Source organism: Phyllostomus discolor, chromosome 12, assembly GCF_004126475.2.
Source record: "Phyllostomus discolor isolate MPI-MPIP mPhyDis1 chromosome 12, mPhyDis1.pri.v3, whole genome shotgun sequence".
Classification (NCBI taxonomy): Eukaryota; Metazoa; Chordata; class Mammalia; order Chiroptera; family Phyllostomidae; genus Phyllostomus; species Phyllostomus discolor.
Window position 1 is genome coordinate 42,431,263 of NC_040914.2, and position 19,582 is coordinate 42,450,844.

Below are 19,582 nucleotides of genomic sequence, written 5' to 3' on the forward strand. Positions count from 1 at the left end.
ACACACACACACGGAGTGACCACGTGAGAACGCAGTGAGAAGGTGGCCATCTGCAAGCCAAGGAGACGGGCCTCGAAGAAACCAAGCCTGCTGATACCTTGATGTGGAACGCCTAGCCTCCAGAGCTGGGAGAAAACGCATTTCTGTAGGGAAGCCGCCCAATTTGCGGCCGTCTGTTAGGGTAGCCCAGGCAACGGAACACGCTGGCCCAGGACCTGGGGCCACTCACAGGCACCCTTGGGAAACAGTTTCAGACCATTGTGAGAGAGCCCTGTGGGTCAGCAGGAATGCACCCAAAAGGATGGGAAGGGGTGACAGGATTGGGTGCGTGAGGCCAGTGCAGGGGTCCAGGTGTCAACCCCCGAGGCCACCTTGCACAGCAGGCCAGGTGGACGGGACCCGGCACAACACATAGGGTCAAACTGGCGATTGAGGGCCCGCATCCACCTTGGTAGGGCATGATCTGCTCCCCACACAAGGGGGACATTTATCCTTTCCCAGGGGCCATAGGAACTCAAGTTGAAAGAAGAAAAACAGACCAAAGCAAATTTGTTTTGTGTTTTTTTTTAAGAAGAAAAATCAAAGCATATAGACTTCTGTCCTTCCCCCACTCCCCTGACTCATCCCCCCATCAGTCCCAGCTGCCAACTTGGCTCTTCAGGGCACTGGCTGTTCTGGAGGGGGTCCAGGAGCGCAGGGCCCCCCAGCCCCAACTCCAGCCGGGGCGGCCTCCAGCCACCTATTTCGAACACTGCTTGTATGCAAGACACCACTTGGGAAAGGGACCCTTGGCTACGGGGAAGCCCAAAAACCACTGACGTTGCAAATGAGGAGGGCACCCGCACACAGACCCGATTCCTCACTGAGAAGGGGACAGGCAAGGCCCTTGGTAGAAGATGCTCAGGTGGCCCCCCTCCAAATCTTCTTGCCAAAGTTCAGGGCAGCCGCTGAGCTGCAGGCCTGAGCTCTGGAGAGGGCTTTCATCGCTGAACTGGAAGGCGGGGCCTGGTCCCTGGTCCTCCGAGCTGGGCAGCACCTCTGCGCTGTGGCTCCAGCATCCCCACTGGGCCTGAGGCTGGAGTCTCTGGCATGCTGGGCGCGGCAGGAGGGGCGGGGTTTCCGGCAACAGACAGAGCTCCGGAGACACAGGGATACCCTGTGCAAGACAGACAAGAGCAGTGAATTCATGGACAGTGGCAAGGACGGTGCTGGGGAAACAAGCATTCAATACATTTCGGTTATTAACATGCTACTTTATAGACCACGAGTCATTCATTCTTGGGCTTCAAGCATAACTGAAGCTTGAAGGAACAAAGGGTGCCAGCTCAAAGGCCATTGCTCAGGAAGTCCCTAACCCGGGGGGGGCCACAAGGCTTCCTGACCTCCTCCCGGCCCTTTTAGGAGCACTTGGACCGTGTCCTCTGCCACCTCCAGAGGCCAGGGTGGAAGGGGCAAGTCTGAGGGCGCCTCCCTCATCCACAGGGGGTGATGACTTCTAGGTAGTGGTGGGGCCTTACCTGTCCAGGGCCCCACCTCTTTCCCCACGGAGGTCGGCGCCCTCTCCACCCACAACCAGGGCTGGATTAGATCATGGTGATCTAAAAAATACGGAATCGTTTGCAGACTAGAGCCTACCCACCGCGTCCCTTTCCCGAGGGAAGCCTGGGGGATGGTACCTGGTACATTGCAGAAGGCTCCGGGTCAGCAGGGGGCGGCGCCCAGGACGTGGCCTGGGCTGCAGGCTCTGGGGGTGTCTGCGTTCCGGAACGCGCTGGGGTCGGCGTCCAAAGGGCAGCGTCGGGAGCACTTCCTTGGGACACTTGAGGAAGCGACTGCATCCCGGGGCAGTAAGGGGGTGAGACCCAGGGACCCAGGTCGGGGACCCTGCTTCTCAAGCGTTCGGGCACCGCTGGGGCTCCGGGATAGGGGGGCGGAGACCCCCAGGACCCGGCTACGGGGGCGGATGAGCCCAGATCGGGCCCGGGCGCCTGCGCGGGGCCGTCGTCGGGGCAGAGCGGGCAGCCCCGGGGGAGCGCCGCGTCGCCGCGTCGCTGGCGCCGGCGCTGCAGGCTCTCCTCGCTGAGGCCCAGCACGGCCGACAGGTGGCCGATGTAGCGGATGGCCAGGCGCAGCGTCTCGATCTTGGTCAGGCTCTGGCCGGCGGGCGCCACGGACGGCGGCAGGAAGCGGCGCAGCTCGTGCAGGGCGCGGGCGAGCGTGCGCATGCGCAGCTTCTCGCGCTCGCTGGCGCTCTGCCGCTGCCCGACGGCCGGTCCCGACCGCGAGCGTCCCGGCGCCGTCTGGGCGGCCTGTGGCGCGGGAGCGCCGCGCACCGGAGGTGCGGCCTGCGAGGGGCCGCGGGTGCCGTCGCAGGGGCACGAGCCCGACGAGTCCGAGGACGAGCCCGGGGACGTGGAGTCCGAGTGTCCGGCCCAGCCCCAGCCCTGGGGTAAGATCCAGTGGTCGAGGGTGCTCAGACCGGGGGACTGGGCCATGGCCGGGCCGCAGGCTCCGGGATGCTGGACCGGCCACCTCCGGGCCTGGGCTTTTATCTGGACCAAAGGTGCGAGGTGGCCCCCCCGCCAGGTTACAGAGAGGTGTCAAAACCCACAGAGCCCAGGGAAGGTCTGGGCAGGGGGGCCCTGGGAAAGCGGGCCCATTTGCGGAGGTGTGGATTCTGACTCCTCCGGAGCTCTAATGGAGGCCCCCGCAGCCCGGGAAGTGTGGGAGGGACAATTCGCATCTGGATGGAGCTGCTAAGCTTCTCACCGGGTACCCACCCACCCTGCCCTGTCCACTGCTCGGGGTGAGTGCCCGGAGCCCTATAACGCTGGGCATTGCCATCGTCCCAGGCACCCAAACTTCCCCTAAAGTGACTCATGGGCCCCTGCATAGAGGGGCTGCCTCTCTCATCGCCAGTCCCTCCGGGGAGGGGGTTGTACCCAGTAGTAACCCAGGGCCTACAAGTGTGCCTCTAAGACACGTGGGAGGGACCTGCCATCAGGCATGGGGGGTGGGGAGCACACAGGTGGGCCCTTCCTGGGTTCTTTGGAACGTGTGCTTGCTGATTTGCTGAGTGACATGGAGAAAGGCATCTCACTGCCCACGGCTAATTTCTGGTCCTGAAAAGCAGAACAGAGCATCCTGAAGAAAAATGAATGAATCGTGTGCAGTGGTGAAGGAATCGGGAAGGTGGACCCCTCACCCCAAGCCGGCCAGAGTCAGATCCTCTTTACTTGCTGTGTGACTTTGGGCAAGTGACTTAACTCCTCTGAGGCCCAAGTTTCCGCTTTCTCAGCAACAATAACAAATACCACCACTTTGGAGGGTTCCCAGTACCACGTGGAACCGTCCACAGAACCGCTTAGTGTGGACTTGGCGAGTGAACCACATGTTTTGGGGGCTATCATTCCATAAAGAAGGTGCTTACGTTTCAAGATGCTTGTAGGCATTATTCATTTAATTCATTTTTATTTAGCGCCTGGTAGGCGTCAGTCACACCGGCGTGAACAAGCTAGCTCTGTCCTCCGCTTTCATGAGGTTTCAGTTTTGTGCGAGAGGCGGGGTGAGCAGGCCATTGTATGATTCGGGGAGCCCGCGGCTCACCAGCTGTGTGTCCCTCCCCTGTCTGAGCCTCCCACGCTATAAAACACAGATAATAATTATATGTGTGCGTCCCGGGACTGTTCCACCCTCAGAGCATGAACTTGGACGGAGTCAAAAGATTATGAAGTAAAACCTCTGGCCCCTCAGCGATAATTACGGCTTAAAAAAGGCATCTACGTTCTTTGTGATCTTCTCAAAAACAGGCCTGACTCGGAGGGGAAGGGCCTCAGGAGGGCCGGCAACGGTGCAGCTCTGGCCACAGAGGTGCAGAGGTCACTGTGGGGCCGGAACCAGGTGCAGGAGTAGGGTAGGGAGCGAGGCAGGTGGCATTCTGGAGGCGGGACTTCGCCAGGTGTTCCCTAGGGGTCAGGAACAGGTGAGCCGGTATCAGCCCAAGGTCGTCCATGGCCTCATAGTATTTTATGGCTGTTTTTAAAAATTAATTTTTAGTCACGCAGATTACATAATGAATACATTCTCTTTGTTAGATGTGGAAACAGGAGGAGAACGCTGGCGCCCCCTCAAGGTGACAGCTGTTGTTACAGGATTGTCAGGGTCCCGCTCCAGACCCGGTCCCAGCACTCACGTCCGTTGGTGCGGACCCTCAGAAGACACGCGGTGGAGAGGCGGTGACACGGTGGCACACACCAGCCTGTGACTTGCTCCTGTTTCATCCGGCAGCCTGTTCCAGAGCTTTCTGTCTCGGGACTGACTGGTTTCCTTCATCGTGGGTCACTGTCGATTTCAGCATGGACCCATTTCAGCCGCAGAGGATGATTAGAACTGGGAGGGGGTGAAGTGGCAGGTGGTACGCACACACCTTCAGTGATGAAATCCCCTCGCTTGCTCTTCAGAGCTTGTTTTAGAATACACTGGAGCGGAGAGGGCTCGGGCGACCACCGTGACGTCGTGATGAAGCCGTTTCTGGCCTGGAGTAACTGTCGTTGGGTGTCTTGTGGCTGCCGTACGCCAGTACAGGAAACTGATTTACCCATAACACAAACAGAAGATGGAGTCAGTTAGCCACGCCTGACTCCACACAGGCATCCTCTGGAAAGAAGCAGTGAGTTACGCAACATTTCGTGAGTTAAAAGGGTTTAAGCCAAGGTTAAAAAAATAACTCCTTTTTCCCGAGGGCAGTGTAAAGTTCGAAGACATCCAGTCCTGCAGGTTTGAGGTTGAAGTCTTGGCAAACACAAGTAAATCCTCATTTATTCATCCAGAGCTCAGTACTATAAGCCCAGACAAATCGTACTAGCCAGGAACTTATTATATACATGGAGTTGACTGTCGTGAACAAAATTCACCCAGTTTCATGGATGTATTTCTGCGTCTGGATTCTGAAGTTTCAGATCCATGGGCTGTTGACCTTGAGCTTTCCAACCGGCCCTTTTTTACTGCTGTGTAATATTCCCAGCACGCTCACATCCTAGCCCATCTCTTATTGAAGCACCTTTCGAATATTTTTAGTTTGGGCCGGACAGCACTGCCCAGTGGTGCACAGGCAGCTAGATTTGGAGTGGGGCGGTGAAGTGGCCTCACAATCTCCCGGAAGGTTCCCGACACCCAGAAGCCTCCCTCCTCTCTCCTGCCCCACCCCCACCCACCAGAGCCAGCCCGGAGGGGTTGGCTGTGAAAGGATTCGGTGAGTAATGGGAGGCCCCCATCACAGAGCCGGGGGTGCAGTTTCCTCTCTAGGATGGCCCAGCCGTCTGTCTGGGTTTGGGCCGGCCCCAGAGCCCGGGTCTCAGACCGACTGGGATGTCGCAGCGTAACTTCTGGAGGGTGGGGCCCTGGCCTGGTTTGCTCTGGCCCCTGGCTCCTCACTGGGCCTCGAAGCTAGGCTCTGGGCCCAGGGGCACACGGCCTGCCAGCTGCACTCACCAAGAGGAGGCCAAAGTTCATCGTTCCCCCGGGCCGGGCTGTGGGGTCACACAGACCTGCGTTTTAGAGTCTCAGCCCCACCCTTTACCAGCCGAGGAGATAGATGGTGTGTAGATCTAGGGAACGTGGTCAGTAGAATGTTCACGAGTGTGGCAGGGACTTCCGCTCGTCCACACAGTGCGTGTTCTGTATAGCCTCTGTACTTCTTTCTTCCTTAATACCAGGGGCCTGTATTACTATGGACATTTATGTGCCCAGCTAACAAAAAAAAAAAAAAAGAACCCACAGTTCCCAGACTCTCTTGCAGATGAAACGGCCAATGAAATGTTAGTGGAAGTATTGGACGGAGCTTCTAGAAAAGCTCTTTAAAGCAGGGCTTTCTACCTGGAAGACAGACGTGATGGTTATCGCCTCAGCAACCATTTTGTGGTCCTGAGGCAGTCTCAAGAGCAGAAGTCACTGAGGATGGTAGAGCAGAAAGAAGCCCAGGCACCAGTGACAACGTGGAAGTGCCACCCTCACCCAGGACTGTCTACCCCTGAAGTTTCTTTAATGTGAGAGAAAATAAGTTGCTATCTTAAGCTATGGTCATTTTAGGTGTTAGCTATGAGCAAGCAGCCAGACACAATTCCTGCCCGCTAGGTAAAGAAGTCACAAGGGCGCCCTTGTGAACAAGCGGTGCCAGGAGAGCCGGGTGACGGTTCAGGGGTTTGACTTCATAACAGATGCGTTGTTTTCACAGACGAATGGGCGAATGGCCACCGGAGGAAGGTCCCTCGTGCTGTGACCCCGGCCGTGCTCCCAGGCTGGTGATGGGCAGCGGCAGGAAGACGAGAACTGATGTGGGGTAAGATCCGGACCCAGGAGGGGGACTGGGTGACAGCCGGGATCTGAAGAGATCCCAACAGGCCGGGAGAACCCATCAGATCGAACAGGGTGGAGTCGATGGGGCCCTGTGTGTCCTCCCTCCAAGTTCAGGGTCGGGGGCACTGTGTAACCAGCAGCGCGTTCGACAGGGGCACAGCGTCCCCGCCTTCCAGGAATCCGGGGTGTGAGGAACAAATGGAACCCCCTTCCCATTCACGGCCAACAAGGTCTTCCGCCACAGAGGCGGGTCTCTTAGTCCTCAGGCGGGGCGGGCCACACCCAGAGAATGTGGTCCCACCTGGGGGACACACTCAGGGGAGGGAGGCCAGTCAGGGGTCTGAAGCCAGGTCCCCAGGGAAACAGCTAAAGGACTCAGGGCTGCTTTGTCCAAAAAGAGAAAAATTAGAAGATGTGATGTCGTGTCCAGAATACTGCAGGGGGAGCCTGAAGAGCTTGCTGAGGTCGGAGGGGCTGTCCAGGGAGTGAGAGGCCTGTTCCTGGAGGTGATCAAGGGGAGGCCAGACGGCTGCATGAGGGGCGTGTCCAGTGCAGCGGGAGGCTGTCCCGGCCTCTGGCCGCCCTGACCAGCTCCACCGAGCAGGGAGCTGGGCTTGCCCATCCGGGGGGCTTGCAGAGCTGCAGCCGAGGATCAGGGCGAGGCTGGGGGACGCTACCTCTGGGCTCCGGGCGGTCTCGCCGAGGGGGCCACGGGGTCCCTTCAGGGCGCCCGGGCTCGGGGACAAGGGCGAGGCCTTGCAGGTGCTTCTGTACTCAGAACACTCACTCGCAGCCCCGCTCTCCGGGCCTGGAGCGGTGGCCCAGCCGGGCCTCCTCTGGGGCAGGAACCACAGGGCTATCCCGGCCTTGGGCTCGGCCTGGCGCCGTGAGGCCCGCAGTGCCTGTGTCACTGTGCCTGTTACACAGGTGAGGACGCCGGGGCCTCGGGCCCGTCACCCCCCACCGGCCTCCCAGGACCTGCCCTGACTGCAGTCGGGTGAGGGGCATCCCGCCCCGTGCTGTCAGGGGCCGTGGGAGGGCAGGGGCCCTGGCCAGGCCTGCTCTTGGTGGCCTGGCGGGAGCTCCCCATTTGTTCCTTGCCCCCCGCCCCACCCCCCCGCCCCCGCAGTTCTGCACCTGCTCCTGCCCCAGGAGCAGGGCCAAGGCTCCACGGCCGTCCCGGGTTACAGCCTGGCCTCTGCCCCGCAGGTCTGCTTTCCCTTCCAGGCCCCGGGGGGGCGGGGGAGGCAGGCCGCAGAACGTGGGAGGGAAGGCGGGAGGGAGGCCGGCCGTGTGGGGGCGGCAGGGGCCATGTGGTATTCTCATTACCAGCCGGCAGTGCAGGCCGGCCCGGCCGCCCCCTTGGCCCCCTGGCTGCCCTCACACCTCCGCCCTGCCTGCTGACACAAGGCCGCCTCCCCCGGGGCGGAAGGTGTCGACTTGGGAACCAGGGTGAGCAGGGGCCTCCAAAACAGCCGGCAGCAGGCCCCCTCCGACTCCCCGGAATGCGCTTCTGGGGTAGGGGTGGGGGGCCCAGGGCAAAAGCAGATTCTGTGTCCCTGGGAGGGCGAGGAGGAAGGGACGGGGGTCCCTCACGGCTCCTCACTCCCGGAGCCCCCAGTCGGCCTGCCCAGATACGGCCCCTCCCCGGCCCAGGCTCTGGCGCGGGGCTCTGGGCACCGGCTGGGAGGCCCACAGACTGACAGCCAGCAGCACTGGGTCGCAGAGCAGCAACTGCTGGAACTGGGGCTCCCCTGGCCCGGCCTTCCGGACCTCCTGCAGCGTGAGTGCCCCGTGTGTCCCTGCGTGGCCGTGCGGGGCTCGAATGTGGGCCTCAGCCTGCGGTTCCCCCCTTGCCAAGGTGGGGAAGCCAGGCCCAGAGAAGCCCAGGCCTCTGCCTACAGCCCCTTGGAGCCAGGGCTTGAGCCCACAAAGGCACCACAGCACTGGGAGACGCCGCCCAGGCCTGGGGCTGCAGGTCGGGGGGCACAGGTCCGCTGCCCACTGGGAGCTGGAGCTGGAGGAGAAGGAGGAGGAGCAGATGGGCTGGAGTCGCAGTGGGCGGGAGCCCACAGGCCACAGAGGCGCCCCTGACTAGTGTTCAGGGCAGGGCGCAGGGGCAAAGGAGGGACCTGAAAGTGTGGGTTTTCCTCCAGGCAAGGTGCAGGTGCGACATTGCTGGCAGCAGGCAAAGGTGTGAGCCCGAGGCTGGAAGTGGGGAGGCCCAGGGCGCTGCCAGCAGGCTGGGGCCCCAGGCGGGGGTGGGGAGGGGTAGACAGCGTGTGGACCAGCAGGTGGGAGCAGGACACTCTGCTGGGTGAGGGGCGTGGCCTCAGGGAGGCAGCGAGCCCACAGGGATTCTGAGGAGGGCGGGGAGGGGGGGCGCAAGGTGAGGGGCTGGGGGCAGGTGAGGGTGGTCACGTCAGGGCAAGGGCGGCTGGAGGCAGGGCGGCATGCTGGGAGAGGAGAGAATGTAGAGGAAGGTTGGGGGGGGCTGTGGCCACTGGAAATTTGGGGTGGGGGTGGGGCACGGTTGGCCACAGGCACCCAGGGAGCTGCCCAGCAAGCTGGGGTGTGGAGGGGGACCCTGCTCTCCCTCCGACAAGGAGGCTGGGCCAAGGAAGCTGGTGTGCGAGGGGCTGCATGGGCCCCATGGGCCCGGAGGGGCAGTTCAGGCCTGGAGTCAGCTGTGCCTGGGCTCAGTCCCCCGAGCCTCGGTCGTGGCATCTGTGAAATGGGTTTCCTCACCCACGTGGTTCGGTTTAGTGCCACATACTCAGCGTGTGGGACCCCACACGTCCTGCCTGCCGCCCTGCTGGGGAGCGGGGACTGTCGGCAGCCCGGCAGCACCCCCGAAGGACGAGGGGGGAGAAGTGGCACCCACTCCTGCCGCGGTACACTTCCGCTGCTTTTGTGTGTCACACCTGCAGTTCTTAAAATCGTGGTCATGTATATATAAAAACATTAAAACTTCCCATCTTACCATTTTAAGTGTGCGATTTGGTGGCATTAATTACAGTCTCAATGGGTGCGACCATCACCACTTGTATTTCCAAAATTTTCGATCTCCTCACGGAGAAGCTCTGTGCCCCGTTAACCAGCTGCCCCTCCCCCACCTGCCCCAGCCCCTGGGAACCTCTACGGCTCCCTTCTCCTGAACCTGATGGTCGAGGGCGCTTCCCGTAAGCAGGGTGGTGCGGTCTTTGTGTGGGGTCAGGCTCGTCTCACCGAGTGTGCTGTTTTCGCGGTTCGCCCGAGGGGCAGCTGTGTCCACACCGTGTCCCTTTTCACGGCCGAGTAATATTCCCCTGTGCAGACAGGCCGAGTTGGCTCATCCGCTCATCCATCCGTGGACGCCTGGGGTGTTTCCACCTTCGGTGACTGCTGACCACTGGGGACTAACGCTGACGTGAACGCTGCCTTTTGGGCGTCTCCTCTCAACCCTACGCACAATTCCTGCGGGCAGTTCAAGAGCACAGGAGCAGCTTTTCTCTCTGACATGTCACTGTCCCTTTCTGTGTCAGTCGACATGCATCCGAGTGAGGCTTCGAAGGCCTGCCTCGGACTCTGTGCTGTGGGGGTAGCAGTTTAGTAATGGGTTCTCTGGTGTTCGCTGACATGCCTTCAAGTTCCCCACACAGGCGCATCCTCATGCCTGTCGTTCATGAAATAGTTCATCCTGACCGGTGTGGCTCAGTGGGTTGGGCGTCGTCCTGCAAACCGAAAGGTCGCCGGTTCAATTCCCGGTCAGGGCACATGCCTGGGCTGCGGGCCAGGTCCCTGGTCGGGGTGTGTGGGGAAGGCACCTGATCAGTGTTTGTCTCTCACCTCAGTGTTCCTCTCGCTTCCTTCCCCTTTCTCTGCAATACAAAGTAATTTTTTTAAATGTAAACATTACAGGTAAGACTGAGACTAAAGTCTTCCTGGACCAGCCCCGGAACCTAGAGCTGCCCCCTCCCCCGGAGAGGCCCGGGTGCGCGACTGTGGACTCGGTGAGTGTGGGAGAGGCAGCCTGAGCTTCGACAGAACTCGGGGTGTCGTTGGGTGACCTCCGTGCGGGTCTCTCGTGCGACTCTTGTTTCCTCGTGTCCCTGCTTACGTCAGAGGTGCCGGGCGGCCCGGCCTGCCCTGCAGCTGGGTCCTGCCGCTCAGCAGTCTGTCCTCACTTGCGCCTTCAGTCTTTTCTGCTGGGGACCAGTTCCCACCAGGGGAGCGGCGGGACGGAGGGCGAGCAGAGGCCATGCAGAGGTCTCGGGCCGGCCCCGGAGGTGGGGGCCTGGCTGTGGGCAGTGAGCTGCGTGGTTCCCCTAGGGTGCCTCACGAGTGGGACCGCCTGCGCCAGGTGCTGACCGGGCCTGGCCTGGGGCGTGAGTGAGCTCCAGGGGGTGAAAACTGCCTCGTCTCAGGCCGAGGGCTGCATCCGGAACCTCCCCTGGCGGGGGGCCCTCCAGAGCCAAGGCCTGAGTTCATCCGGTCTACCGTTTGGGCCCACAGTCAGTGCTGATCGTGTGAGGCCCTCTCCTGTTTGGTGTATTATCCGGGCAACCACTTCCTCTGGATGTTCCCCACACAGTCCAGGCACAGCCCCGTCCCCAGCCTCTGGCAGAGGAGGCTGCCCAGGGCTCCTCACTCGCCCAGGCCCTGCCCAAGCATCCCAGCTCAGTCTAGGGGCCCCACTCCGCTTATCGTTGGGGCTGAAGTCAGGTTCGTCTGGGCAGATGGGGAGGGGTGCCCTCTACCCCCTGCCCTTGGGAAGGAGGGCCTGGAGCTGGCTGAGGGCCTGAGCCACTCAGCGGCGTGGTGTGGGAGCCCAGGCTAGGGTTTCAGCCGGTAGCCTGGGCTGGCCCTGCACACACACCTCCCCCTCCTGCCAGGACTAACTGAGCCTTTGCTAGCAGCCTCGGTGTGCAGGGGCGGGGTCGGGAGGGGCAGAGACCTGCATGTCCTGCCCTGACAGAGCTGCATCCTGTGCTTCCCTGGGGGGCCGGTGCTGGGTGCACCCCGAGCTGGCTGCGGAGCTGGGCCTGCAGATCCGCACCAGGGAGCTGGCAGGGGCACCGGCCTCAAGGTGCCCCCTGCCTGGAGCTGCAGGCAGCTTGTGGTCTGCCTGGTTCAGCCTTCACCCAGGGCTGTGCAGAGGGAGGGGGAGAAGGGGCCTGAGCCCTGCCTGTCCCCGGCCCTCCTGAGCCAGGCCCCTCCTCCCCACTCCTCCAGACTCCCTCTTTCTATTTTAAAAAGTTGTTTTATCCTCCCTTGAGGACATTTTTTCACACCGTTTAGCAAGGGAAAGAGTGAGAAACCTCGATGTGAGAGAGAAACATTGATTGGTTGCCTTCCCGTACACACACTGACCAGGAATCGAACCCACGACCTTCCGGTTTACCGGACGACACCCCAACCAACCCAGCCACGCTGGGCAAGGCTAGGCTCTGTCTCGCTCCGCCCCTCTGCACGCGGAGATGGGTTTTTCCTAGCGGACAGAGGAGCAAGCTGGGGTCCAGAGAAGGCAAGTGGCCTGTCGGGGTCACAGAGCCCATCGCGCCAGCGCCGAGCCAGCTTCACCCACTTCTTAAGCCGCCCGGCGTCTCTGACACGTGCACTCGCCGCCGGTGCCCACCACTCCCACCCTGCACTGGCCCTGGCTGCCGGCGGAGGCCTCTCTGACTGGTTAGAGGCAGGGCTGCCCTTTCCAGATCCCAGGCGGCTGGGTAGCGCCCTCTGCTGTCTGTGGCTGGGAATGCAAGGGCACTTGGTGTACCCTGTACCCATCTGCACTGTATCCTGTGTGCGTGACTCCGGGGAGCACCATGGGCGGAGCCCCCAGGACACCTCAGCAGGCAGTCGGGAGTCCCTGCTCCGTTTTGCAGTTGGAGAAACCGAGGTCCACTTGGTGCCTCCGTTTCCCCCCCACCTTTCACTATAAAGGTGAGACCCCCTCCATGTACCCAGATGAGGCAGAGCAGCCGCACAGGGCTGTCTCCGGAGAGAGGCTCAGCCTGAGGGCCCTGCTTCTCAGCCCGCTCTGGGCCTCGCAGAGCTTGGCACTTCTCTTGATCCTTTCCCGGAATCTGCCAAATCCCCCTTCCTCCCTCCCTCCCTCCTTCCCAGCCCCTCCTCCCCGGCAGCCCTCTGCCTCCCGTGACTCCCACTGGCTGCATATCCAGCTGATCCATGGCCAAGATAATCAGATTATCGTGGTTCCAGAATAATCTATTCCATATGGCTTGCCAAACCAGTGGCTCCGGGAGCCAGAGGTGTGAGGAGAGGGGCTGACCCCCACGGGCGGGGGCTCCCTGGGAGCCTTGGGCTGTAGCTGGGAGGCTGCAGGGGAGGGGGCAGGTGCAGGAAGTGGTGGGGTCCTCAGTGCTGGGCGCTCCGACCACTCTGGGCTCCGGATGGCTGCAGCCCCCTCTCCAGCCCAAGCTCCTCCTCCTCTATCTGCGACCCAGTGGGGGTGTTTGGGATCTGGGGGGGGCGGGCACTGCCGGGGCCTCTTCCGCTCTTGGCACCGGGGGTGTTCGCAGTAGCCACTGTTTCCCAAAGGGGGCCAGGTCTCCCCGATTCCGGGACACTGTCCTTTTCAGACCCAGACTCTGCAGCTGCGTCCTCGGGTGCAGGGTGGGCCTGGAAACCTTTCTCTTTTTTCATCTCCGCAGGTCCCTTTGACACGGAGCAAGGTTCCTCGGGGGGGGCTTGCGGACCCCCAGCCCGGCACCCTCGCTCTCGGGGCCTCCAGACTCAGAGGTGGCAGGGCGGCAACAGGCTGTGGCCCCAGACAGAGCCAGGCGGACCCAGCGCGGCCCCTTCCGCCATGTGACGTGGGGCAGCCTCTCGCCGCTCCGTGTCCTCAGCTACCAGGTGAGTCGAGAACGCCCGCACCACAGCACGGCCGTGGCCGCGACCCAGCCGAGTGCCAGCGCGGTGCCCGGCCCTGGCGGCAGCCGTGGGCATGCGGGTGGGCGTGTCCAAAGTGTGTCTGGGGGGTGTGATTTGGTCCCCACCATGCCAGCAAGGTCGGTGTCATTCACCCTGGGGCCCAGAGACAAGAGTGAGTGACACAGGCAGGACATGGCAGGACGGGGACTCCGAGCTCCAGGGCGTGTCCGGGGCTGTCTGAGGGTGGGGGCTTCGGAAATAACAGTCACTCCCCGAACGGGCTTGCCTCTCGGGCCGGTGCAGGGGTGGTGGGAGACCCCTGGCAGTAGGGGGCCCCCAGACCAGGAGCTTCCCGGGAGATGTGACTGCCGACTGCTAAGCAGGCTGGCAGCACGAGAGCCACTTCCTTCCCCGGGGCCCGGCTCCAGCAGACCCAGGGATTAGGGCTGCGGGCGGGAGGCATGTTGACATAGCACCTTTGATTAGCACTCCTGGGTCAGAGAGGCTGGCGGGAAATGAGGGCACTGGAGCTTGGAGGGGGGCAGGGGCCGCGCCCCAGACCAGGCTTGGCCTGAGGAGACCGGCTGGTTCCTCAAGGGAAGGCTGAGGCCTGTTCCCCAGCCTTCTGGGGTGCCACCCTGCCCCCCCCTCCGCCCACTACGCTGGCCAAGGACCCCACTGAACTCTCACCTCCGCTCAGCGGGGCTGCCCCCGGCCCCATTTCCCAGCCTTACACTCTGGCAGGCGAAGGCAGCGGGCTCGGGCAGGGGAGCGGGAGCCACTGGCTCGGCACTTGTCAAAACACAGGCCCCCGGGTGTGAAGGCCTTGCCCCAGCAGGAGGGTGTGTGGGCCCTGCTGCCCGGAGAACTCATTAACGCAGCTCCCAAATGAAGCCCCCAGAGAGGCTGGCGATAAGGAGATCAAAGAGACGGAGGCTGGGGAACGGGAAGAGGGAGGCTGGTGGGCAGGAGGTGGCAGAACCCAGGCTCCAGGTTGGGGTCCCTCCTCTGCCCCCGCTTGGCCCCTTCAGGCCCACCAACTACAGCCTTTGCACAGTCTGGGCCCAGGGGCACCGGGGGAGGGAGGGACTCCCAGCGGCACCTCCAGTTTGTCAGCCTCTAGGGCGGAAAACCCCGCCTCTGTCATGCCGTTCGTGTGGGCTCTTTGTCTCCACACTTGCTCCTGGTCTTCTTAACCCCCCTGAGCCCTGACACCAGGGGCCCTCTCGTCACACGTCGCTCAGGGTGCCCTGTCCCGCTCCAGAGCTCCCAGTAGCTCCCCTGCAAGGGCTCAGCGAATGTGAGCTGTTGGGTCCCAGACCTGAGATCCTCGGGGCCAGAGATGGGCCTGCAGGGTGGCCCTGTCCAGGGGTGTCTGCTTGGTTGTGCACGTAACGAAATGCAGTTCACTCCGGAGCATTGTTGCCAATGAACTAGTGGCGATCATGACCACTGGTCTCTGGGAATGGAGGGGCTTTTTGACACTTGGGTTGGCGACGGTGCCCAGACCCTCCAAGACCCCCATTTCTGCCTGTGCAGCCTTCACCCTGCATGCCATCCCGAGGTGTGCACAGCACCCTCTGCCACACCCCAACTGCTTGTTCCCTTAGGCCCAGCGGGACTGAAGAGGCCATCACCGGGTTCCAGTACCGGGTTCTAGTACCGGGTTCTGGGCTTGAATCTGGAGCCCCAAGAGGGCATCCATCAGCCAGGGCCCGCAAGAGGCAGACCCTGCTGCAGCTGCAGGCTGCGGGCCCAGGCTCCCGTGGGAGTGGATGAGTCCTACTCTGTGCGCCCAGGGAGGGTCGGCACTGCCTGTCCTCGGTGTGGCTGTGGGCATGAGCGTCCGGAGCTGCTGGGAGACTCTGAGGCGGGGCGCAGACGGAGTCTGAGGAGGTCATGTGCACACAGGATAAAAGAGACGGGCGGGGTGGTGGTCCCAGGATAAAGAGAGGGGTCAGGGGAGAAGGGGCCAGGCCGTTTTGCTTTCTTTCCCACCAGCTCACCCCTCAGGCTCACGGGGCTGGAAGCATGGAGGACGCCCATTAGACCCTGGCACTTCTGAAGACCCAAAGCCGGGCACCAGGTGCTGCATGGTCCAGCCGGAGAGCGTCACGCGTGAAGTAGCTGCTAGGACGGGGCCCACACTCCACCGTGAGGGGCCAGGCAGGCAACAAATTCTCTGTGGGAGTTCCTGTGTGACAGTCCTATGGTCTGGAAATACAGTTTTATTTCTTCCTTTTCAATCCTGTGCCTTTTGTTTTTTCTTACTGCATAAGCCAGACCCTCCAGGGCACTGCTGAATAGGAAGGCGTGGGCAGCGGCGGGCATCCCTGCCCGTTCCTCAGTGTTAGGGGAACGCTCTCAGTCTTCCCCTATTTCACACGTCAGCTGTATGTTCTTTGTATGTGCCTTTTACCAGGTTGAAAATGGTCCCCTCTATCCCTAGTTTGCTGAGAATTTTATCATGAAGGGGGTGCCGAATTTTGTCAAATGCTCTTTCTGTGTCATTTCCATTCTGTTGGTAACGCCTGTTGTGCCTGCCCCAAAGTGACAGGACACCAGCTGGAGGCCAGGGGTGGCAACGGGCCAAGCCCCCGAGGCTGCCAGGCTGTGGGTGCCCTGGAGGCCGGCAGGCCCATCCCTCCCTCGGCTCAGGCGGTCCAGCAGCCGGACCAGATCCGGCCAGCTCTTGAGGTGCCGGAGATCACCTCCTCACCGCGGTTCCTGCAGCTCACCACCCGCGGGCGGGGTGTGTCCAGGACGTGCCCGCCTCAGCGGAGACACAGATTACTGTGCCTCTCACCCACAGCGGGAACCAGGGCTTCTTCCCTCCTGGGCTCTAGTTGATTCTATAGATCTGCTGCCGCATGGCCCGGGGATCCCATTATACAAATTAGAAATGGAGGTGCAAGAAAATCCAATTATTTACATCAGGCCCCCAACAGGTGAAGGCAGCCCCAAGCCTAGGCACTGGGCTTCGGGGTCTGTGATCCCGCTTGCTTTACCTGCTGAGCTGGCCCGACACCCAGGTCTGGCCACAGGCACTCAGGTGGGGCCAACCTGGAGCAGCCAACTGGCCAGCACCTTCTTCCCCCAACACCAGCGCGTTGGTTCAAAGGGTCAGGCCCCGCCCCCTTCAGGCCCCCAGCCGCTTTGAAGTGCTGATGCGGCCTGGAAGAGGCCACTTCACACCTCGGGCTTGGGATAAAGCTGTGGCCTCGGGATAAAGCCGTCGCGCTGCCAGTCCCGAGACGCACCGCCGCTGCCATGGCCCAGCCCCTGTGCCCACCGCTCTCCGAGTCCTGGGTGCTGCCCGCGTGCTGGGGCGCGGCTCAGCCGCCTCCGCCTTCCGACACGGGCTGCGGCTGCTCGCCCGCCTCGTCCCCGAACTCCTGGGGCAGCGCCCCGGTGGGCAGCCCCGTGCCGAGCCCCGGGCGGCCCGGCGCCCACGCAGCCGCTCGCGCCAGGAGGCGCGGCGCCCCGAGCAGCCGCCTGGGCGTCGGGCAGCGGCAGAGCGCCAGCGAGCGCGAGAAGCTGCGCATGCGCACGCTCGCCCGCGCCCTGCACGAGCTGCGCCGCTTCCTGCCGCCGTCCGTGGCGCCCGCCGGCCAGAGCCTGACCAAGATCGAGACGCTGCGCCTGGCCATCCGCTACATCGGCCACCTGTCGGCCGTGCTGGGCCTCAGCGAGGAGAGCCTGCAGCGCCGGCGCCGGCGACGCGGCGACGCGGCGCTCCCCCGGGGCTGCCCGCTCTGCCCCGACGGCGGCCCGGCGCAGGCGCGCGGGCCCGGTCCGGGCTCAGGCGTCCCCGCCTCGGGGTCCTGGGGTTCCCTGCCCGCCTGCCCGGGAGCCCCAGCGGTACCCGCGCCAGTGCTTTACGACGAGGCGGCGTGCCCAGAAGGGCTGGCGACGGGGCCGGACCCCTCGTCTCCGGTTAGTATCCCCTGCCCCCGCCGTCGAGGGGGCGTCCCCACTGCCCGCGCCCTAGGCGCGCAGCCTAGCCTCCCCAAGCGCTCTCCAGAGCCTTACAGCCGGTGTACTGGGGGTGCCCGAGCGGTGAGGGGAGGGAGAAGATGCACAGATGACAGGCCCCCCCCCCCACCCGAGAGTGGAGCCCACGAGCGCTGAGAGCCACGCTGTTCTCTCTTCCCCCTCCAGCTCTTTCCAGGCCACGTGCTGCCCCAGCTGGAGACCTGGATGCCCCTCTCGCCCCTGGAGTGGCCGCCAGCCTGAGTAGTTGAAGTGATGCCTGACGAACAAGAGGTGCCTGGTCTGTGAGCGCTGCGGCCTTGTTGGCCACAATACCTTTGGAGGAGTTCCTCCCAGACCCCCTGCCCTGGCCGTGGGCTCCGGCGAGGCTGGCTCCGGCATCCCCTCGGGTGAGAACCTGGCCCCCAGGACGACCCACACCAGTCCCTCCCGCCACGGGAGCCGCAGAGCAGACACTTTGAGGCAATCAGGAAGCTCTGCTTAGTATGTATGTATTTATTTATTTGTGAATAAACTACTGGTGTCGATTGGCAAGTTCTTCCTTGTGTGTGTGGTCGCAAAGCTCCCTCCCTCTCCTCCAGAGGAGGATGTAGGGGAGTTGGGAGGGTTTCTGCAGTCTTCAGCCCCCCGGAGCATGGCGCCTGGCTCCACCGTGCCCCCCCAGCACCGCCCGTTCAGCTGGGTCAGCTGGAACCGGGGAGGCACTTCACCTCCGGTGGCAGAAAGTGGCAGGAAATGGAGTCTGCCCCTCTTTTCTTCCAACCTGTTGGGGGGCTAGGAAAAAAAAAAGTATCTCCAGAAAGCACATCTGTCTCCATTAGTACTTATTGTATCGGATCCTTCACATATTTTATACCCAAATGACCATTTTGCAGAAGCCTAAACCGAGGACTGGCACTCCGGCCCTGGAGGATTTGTCAGCCCCATTCATTCTGAGGTGGAGGAGACACCACCTCCCAGGGGCCGTTTCTCATGTCCCGGTTCCCCTTGCGCCGGCGCATCCTGGCCTGGACCCTGGGGTTGTCCCATCTCCCTTCCCTCAGGGTTCCCTCCCAGTTGGTTTAGGGACATAAAATAACGTCAGCGAGGCAATCCTGAGCTTCCTGAAACATGACCTCCCAGAGGCCGTAACCTGGGGGAGGTGACAGGCCCCTCGGGCTACACCCAGGTCCACACGGCTGACCTAGAACCAGGCCCAGCTGCACACTCGTGTCTCCACTGGCCGGGTTCGGGTTAGGGGAGGGATGTGTGGGGAGAGGGGCGTGGCTTGGGCCGGGGTGGGGGGCCCGGTGAGCAGCCAGGCCTGGTGGGCGAGGTGGGCGAGGGGATATATTCTTTCTGCCCAAGGGTCCTCAGCCTCTGCAGATGCCTGGTCCTGCCCCCCAGCCCCCTCAAGCTGCTTTGAAACACAGGCCTCGTTTGTATTTGTTTTTTCTTTGTTGTTGTTGTTGTTTTGTTGTAATAAGAACTTTACGGAGATAAAATTTACAGCCTCTTAAAGTGTATTTGCATGGTTTCGTAGACTCATACAGTCACGCAAACCATCACCACTCATTTTAGAACATTCTCGTCACCTCCCGAAAGGAAGCCCTCTGGAACTTAATATAATTTAGCGAAGCAGCGTTACCTCAGTGAATTCAAAGGAAACGGTTTCCGTTAGCAGTCACTCCCCACTACCCCACTCCTGCACCCCCAACCCCGGCTCAGCTAGCCCGAGTTCTGTCTCCACATGTGCCTGTTCCGAACGTTTCATGTGAAAGGGTCATACTGTGTACGTGGGGCCTTTTGTGTTTGGCTCTTTCCACTTAGCATAAGGTTTTCAAGGTTCATTCATATTATTGGGATATCAGTGCATTGGTTTCTTTTATTTTTATTTATCTTTTTTTTTAGCCCAGGAGTATTCCATTGTATTTATAGACCACGGTTTATTTATTGGTTCACGTTGACAGGTTTGTTTGGAAGCCACCTCCGGGATCCTTCCCAGGGGAGGGGCTCGCCGCCCTGCCCTTCAGGTGCGCCCTGGCCACCTTTGCTTCGGCTTCTTCAGAGAGTGGGGTCCCCAAGCAGAGGCCCTGTGGGGAGGTGGGACCTTGCACCTTCACTGATGGCCCCACTTTCCTGTGCCTCCACCCCATTGTCACTCTCCCGTCCCGGGACCCTAAAGGGGGCAGATGGGATGTTTTCTTCAGAAACCTAAGCAGGGTTAGAAGATCTGTTTGCATGGCAAAGGCCCCGTGGTTTGGAGGGGTGGGGAATTAAAGTGATTAGCAAGTCTTTTCACAGGTAAGTGGGGCTTGTCGGCCAGCCCCTCCCCTGCGGAGGGCCCCCCCCTCCAGGTCAGAGCTGGGGCCTCCCACTG

At 61.9% G+C, this 19,582-nt stretch overlaps 2 protein-coding genes and 1 long non-coding RNA gene across 4 annotated transcripts; 2 read left to right on the forward strand and 1 right to left on the reverse strand.

The window, feature by feature from the left end:
• Positions 1-561: 561 nt before the first annotated feature.
• MESP2 (mesoderm posterior bHLH transcription factor 2) lies at positions 562-2,927 on the reverse strand. The gene is made up of 2 exons (XM_028502393.2): positions 1,677-2,927; positions 562-1,156 (listed from the first exon to the last, which is right to left on the reverse strand). Exons 1-2 carry the CDS (start codon positions 2,493-2,495, stop codon positions 860-862), a joined length of 1,116 nt encoding a protein of 371 aa, XP_028358194.1. The 5' UTR covers positions 2,496-2,927; the 3' UTR covers positions 562-859.
• Positions 2,928-12,168: 9,241 nt separating this feature from the next.
• LOC118497575 lies at positions 12,169-15,476 on the forward strand. Of its 2 annotated transcripts, XR_004900108.1 has the most exons (3): positions 12,169-12,608; positions 13,011-13,212; positions 15,232-15,476. It is a non-coding gene; the product is annotated as an uncharacterized LOC118497575 (long non-coding RNA). The 2 variants fall into 2 exon arrangements; XR_004900107.1 differs by having other exon boundaries at positions 12,169-13,212.
• Positions 15,477-16,282: 806 nt separating this feature from the next.
• Positions 16,283-17,750, forward strand: MESP1 (mesoderm posterior bHLH transcription factor 1). The gene is made up of 2 exons (XM_028502434.2): positions 16,283-17,166; positions 17,392-17,750. The coding sequence occupies exons 1-2, from the start codon at positions 16,501-16,503 to the stop codon at positions 17,464-17,466; spliced, it is 741 nt and encodes a 246-aa protein (XP_028358235.1). The 5' UTR covers positions 16,283-16,500; the 3' UTR covers positions 17,467-17,750.
• Positions 17,751-19,582: the final 1,832 nt, after the last annotated feature.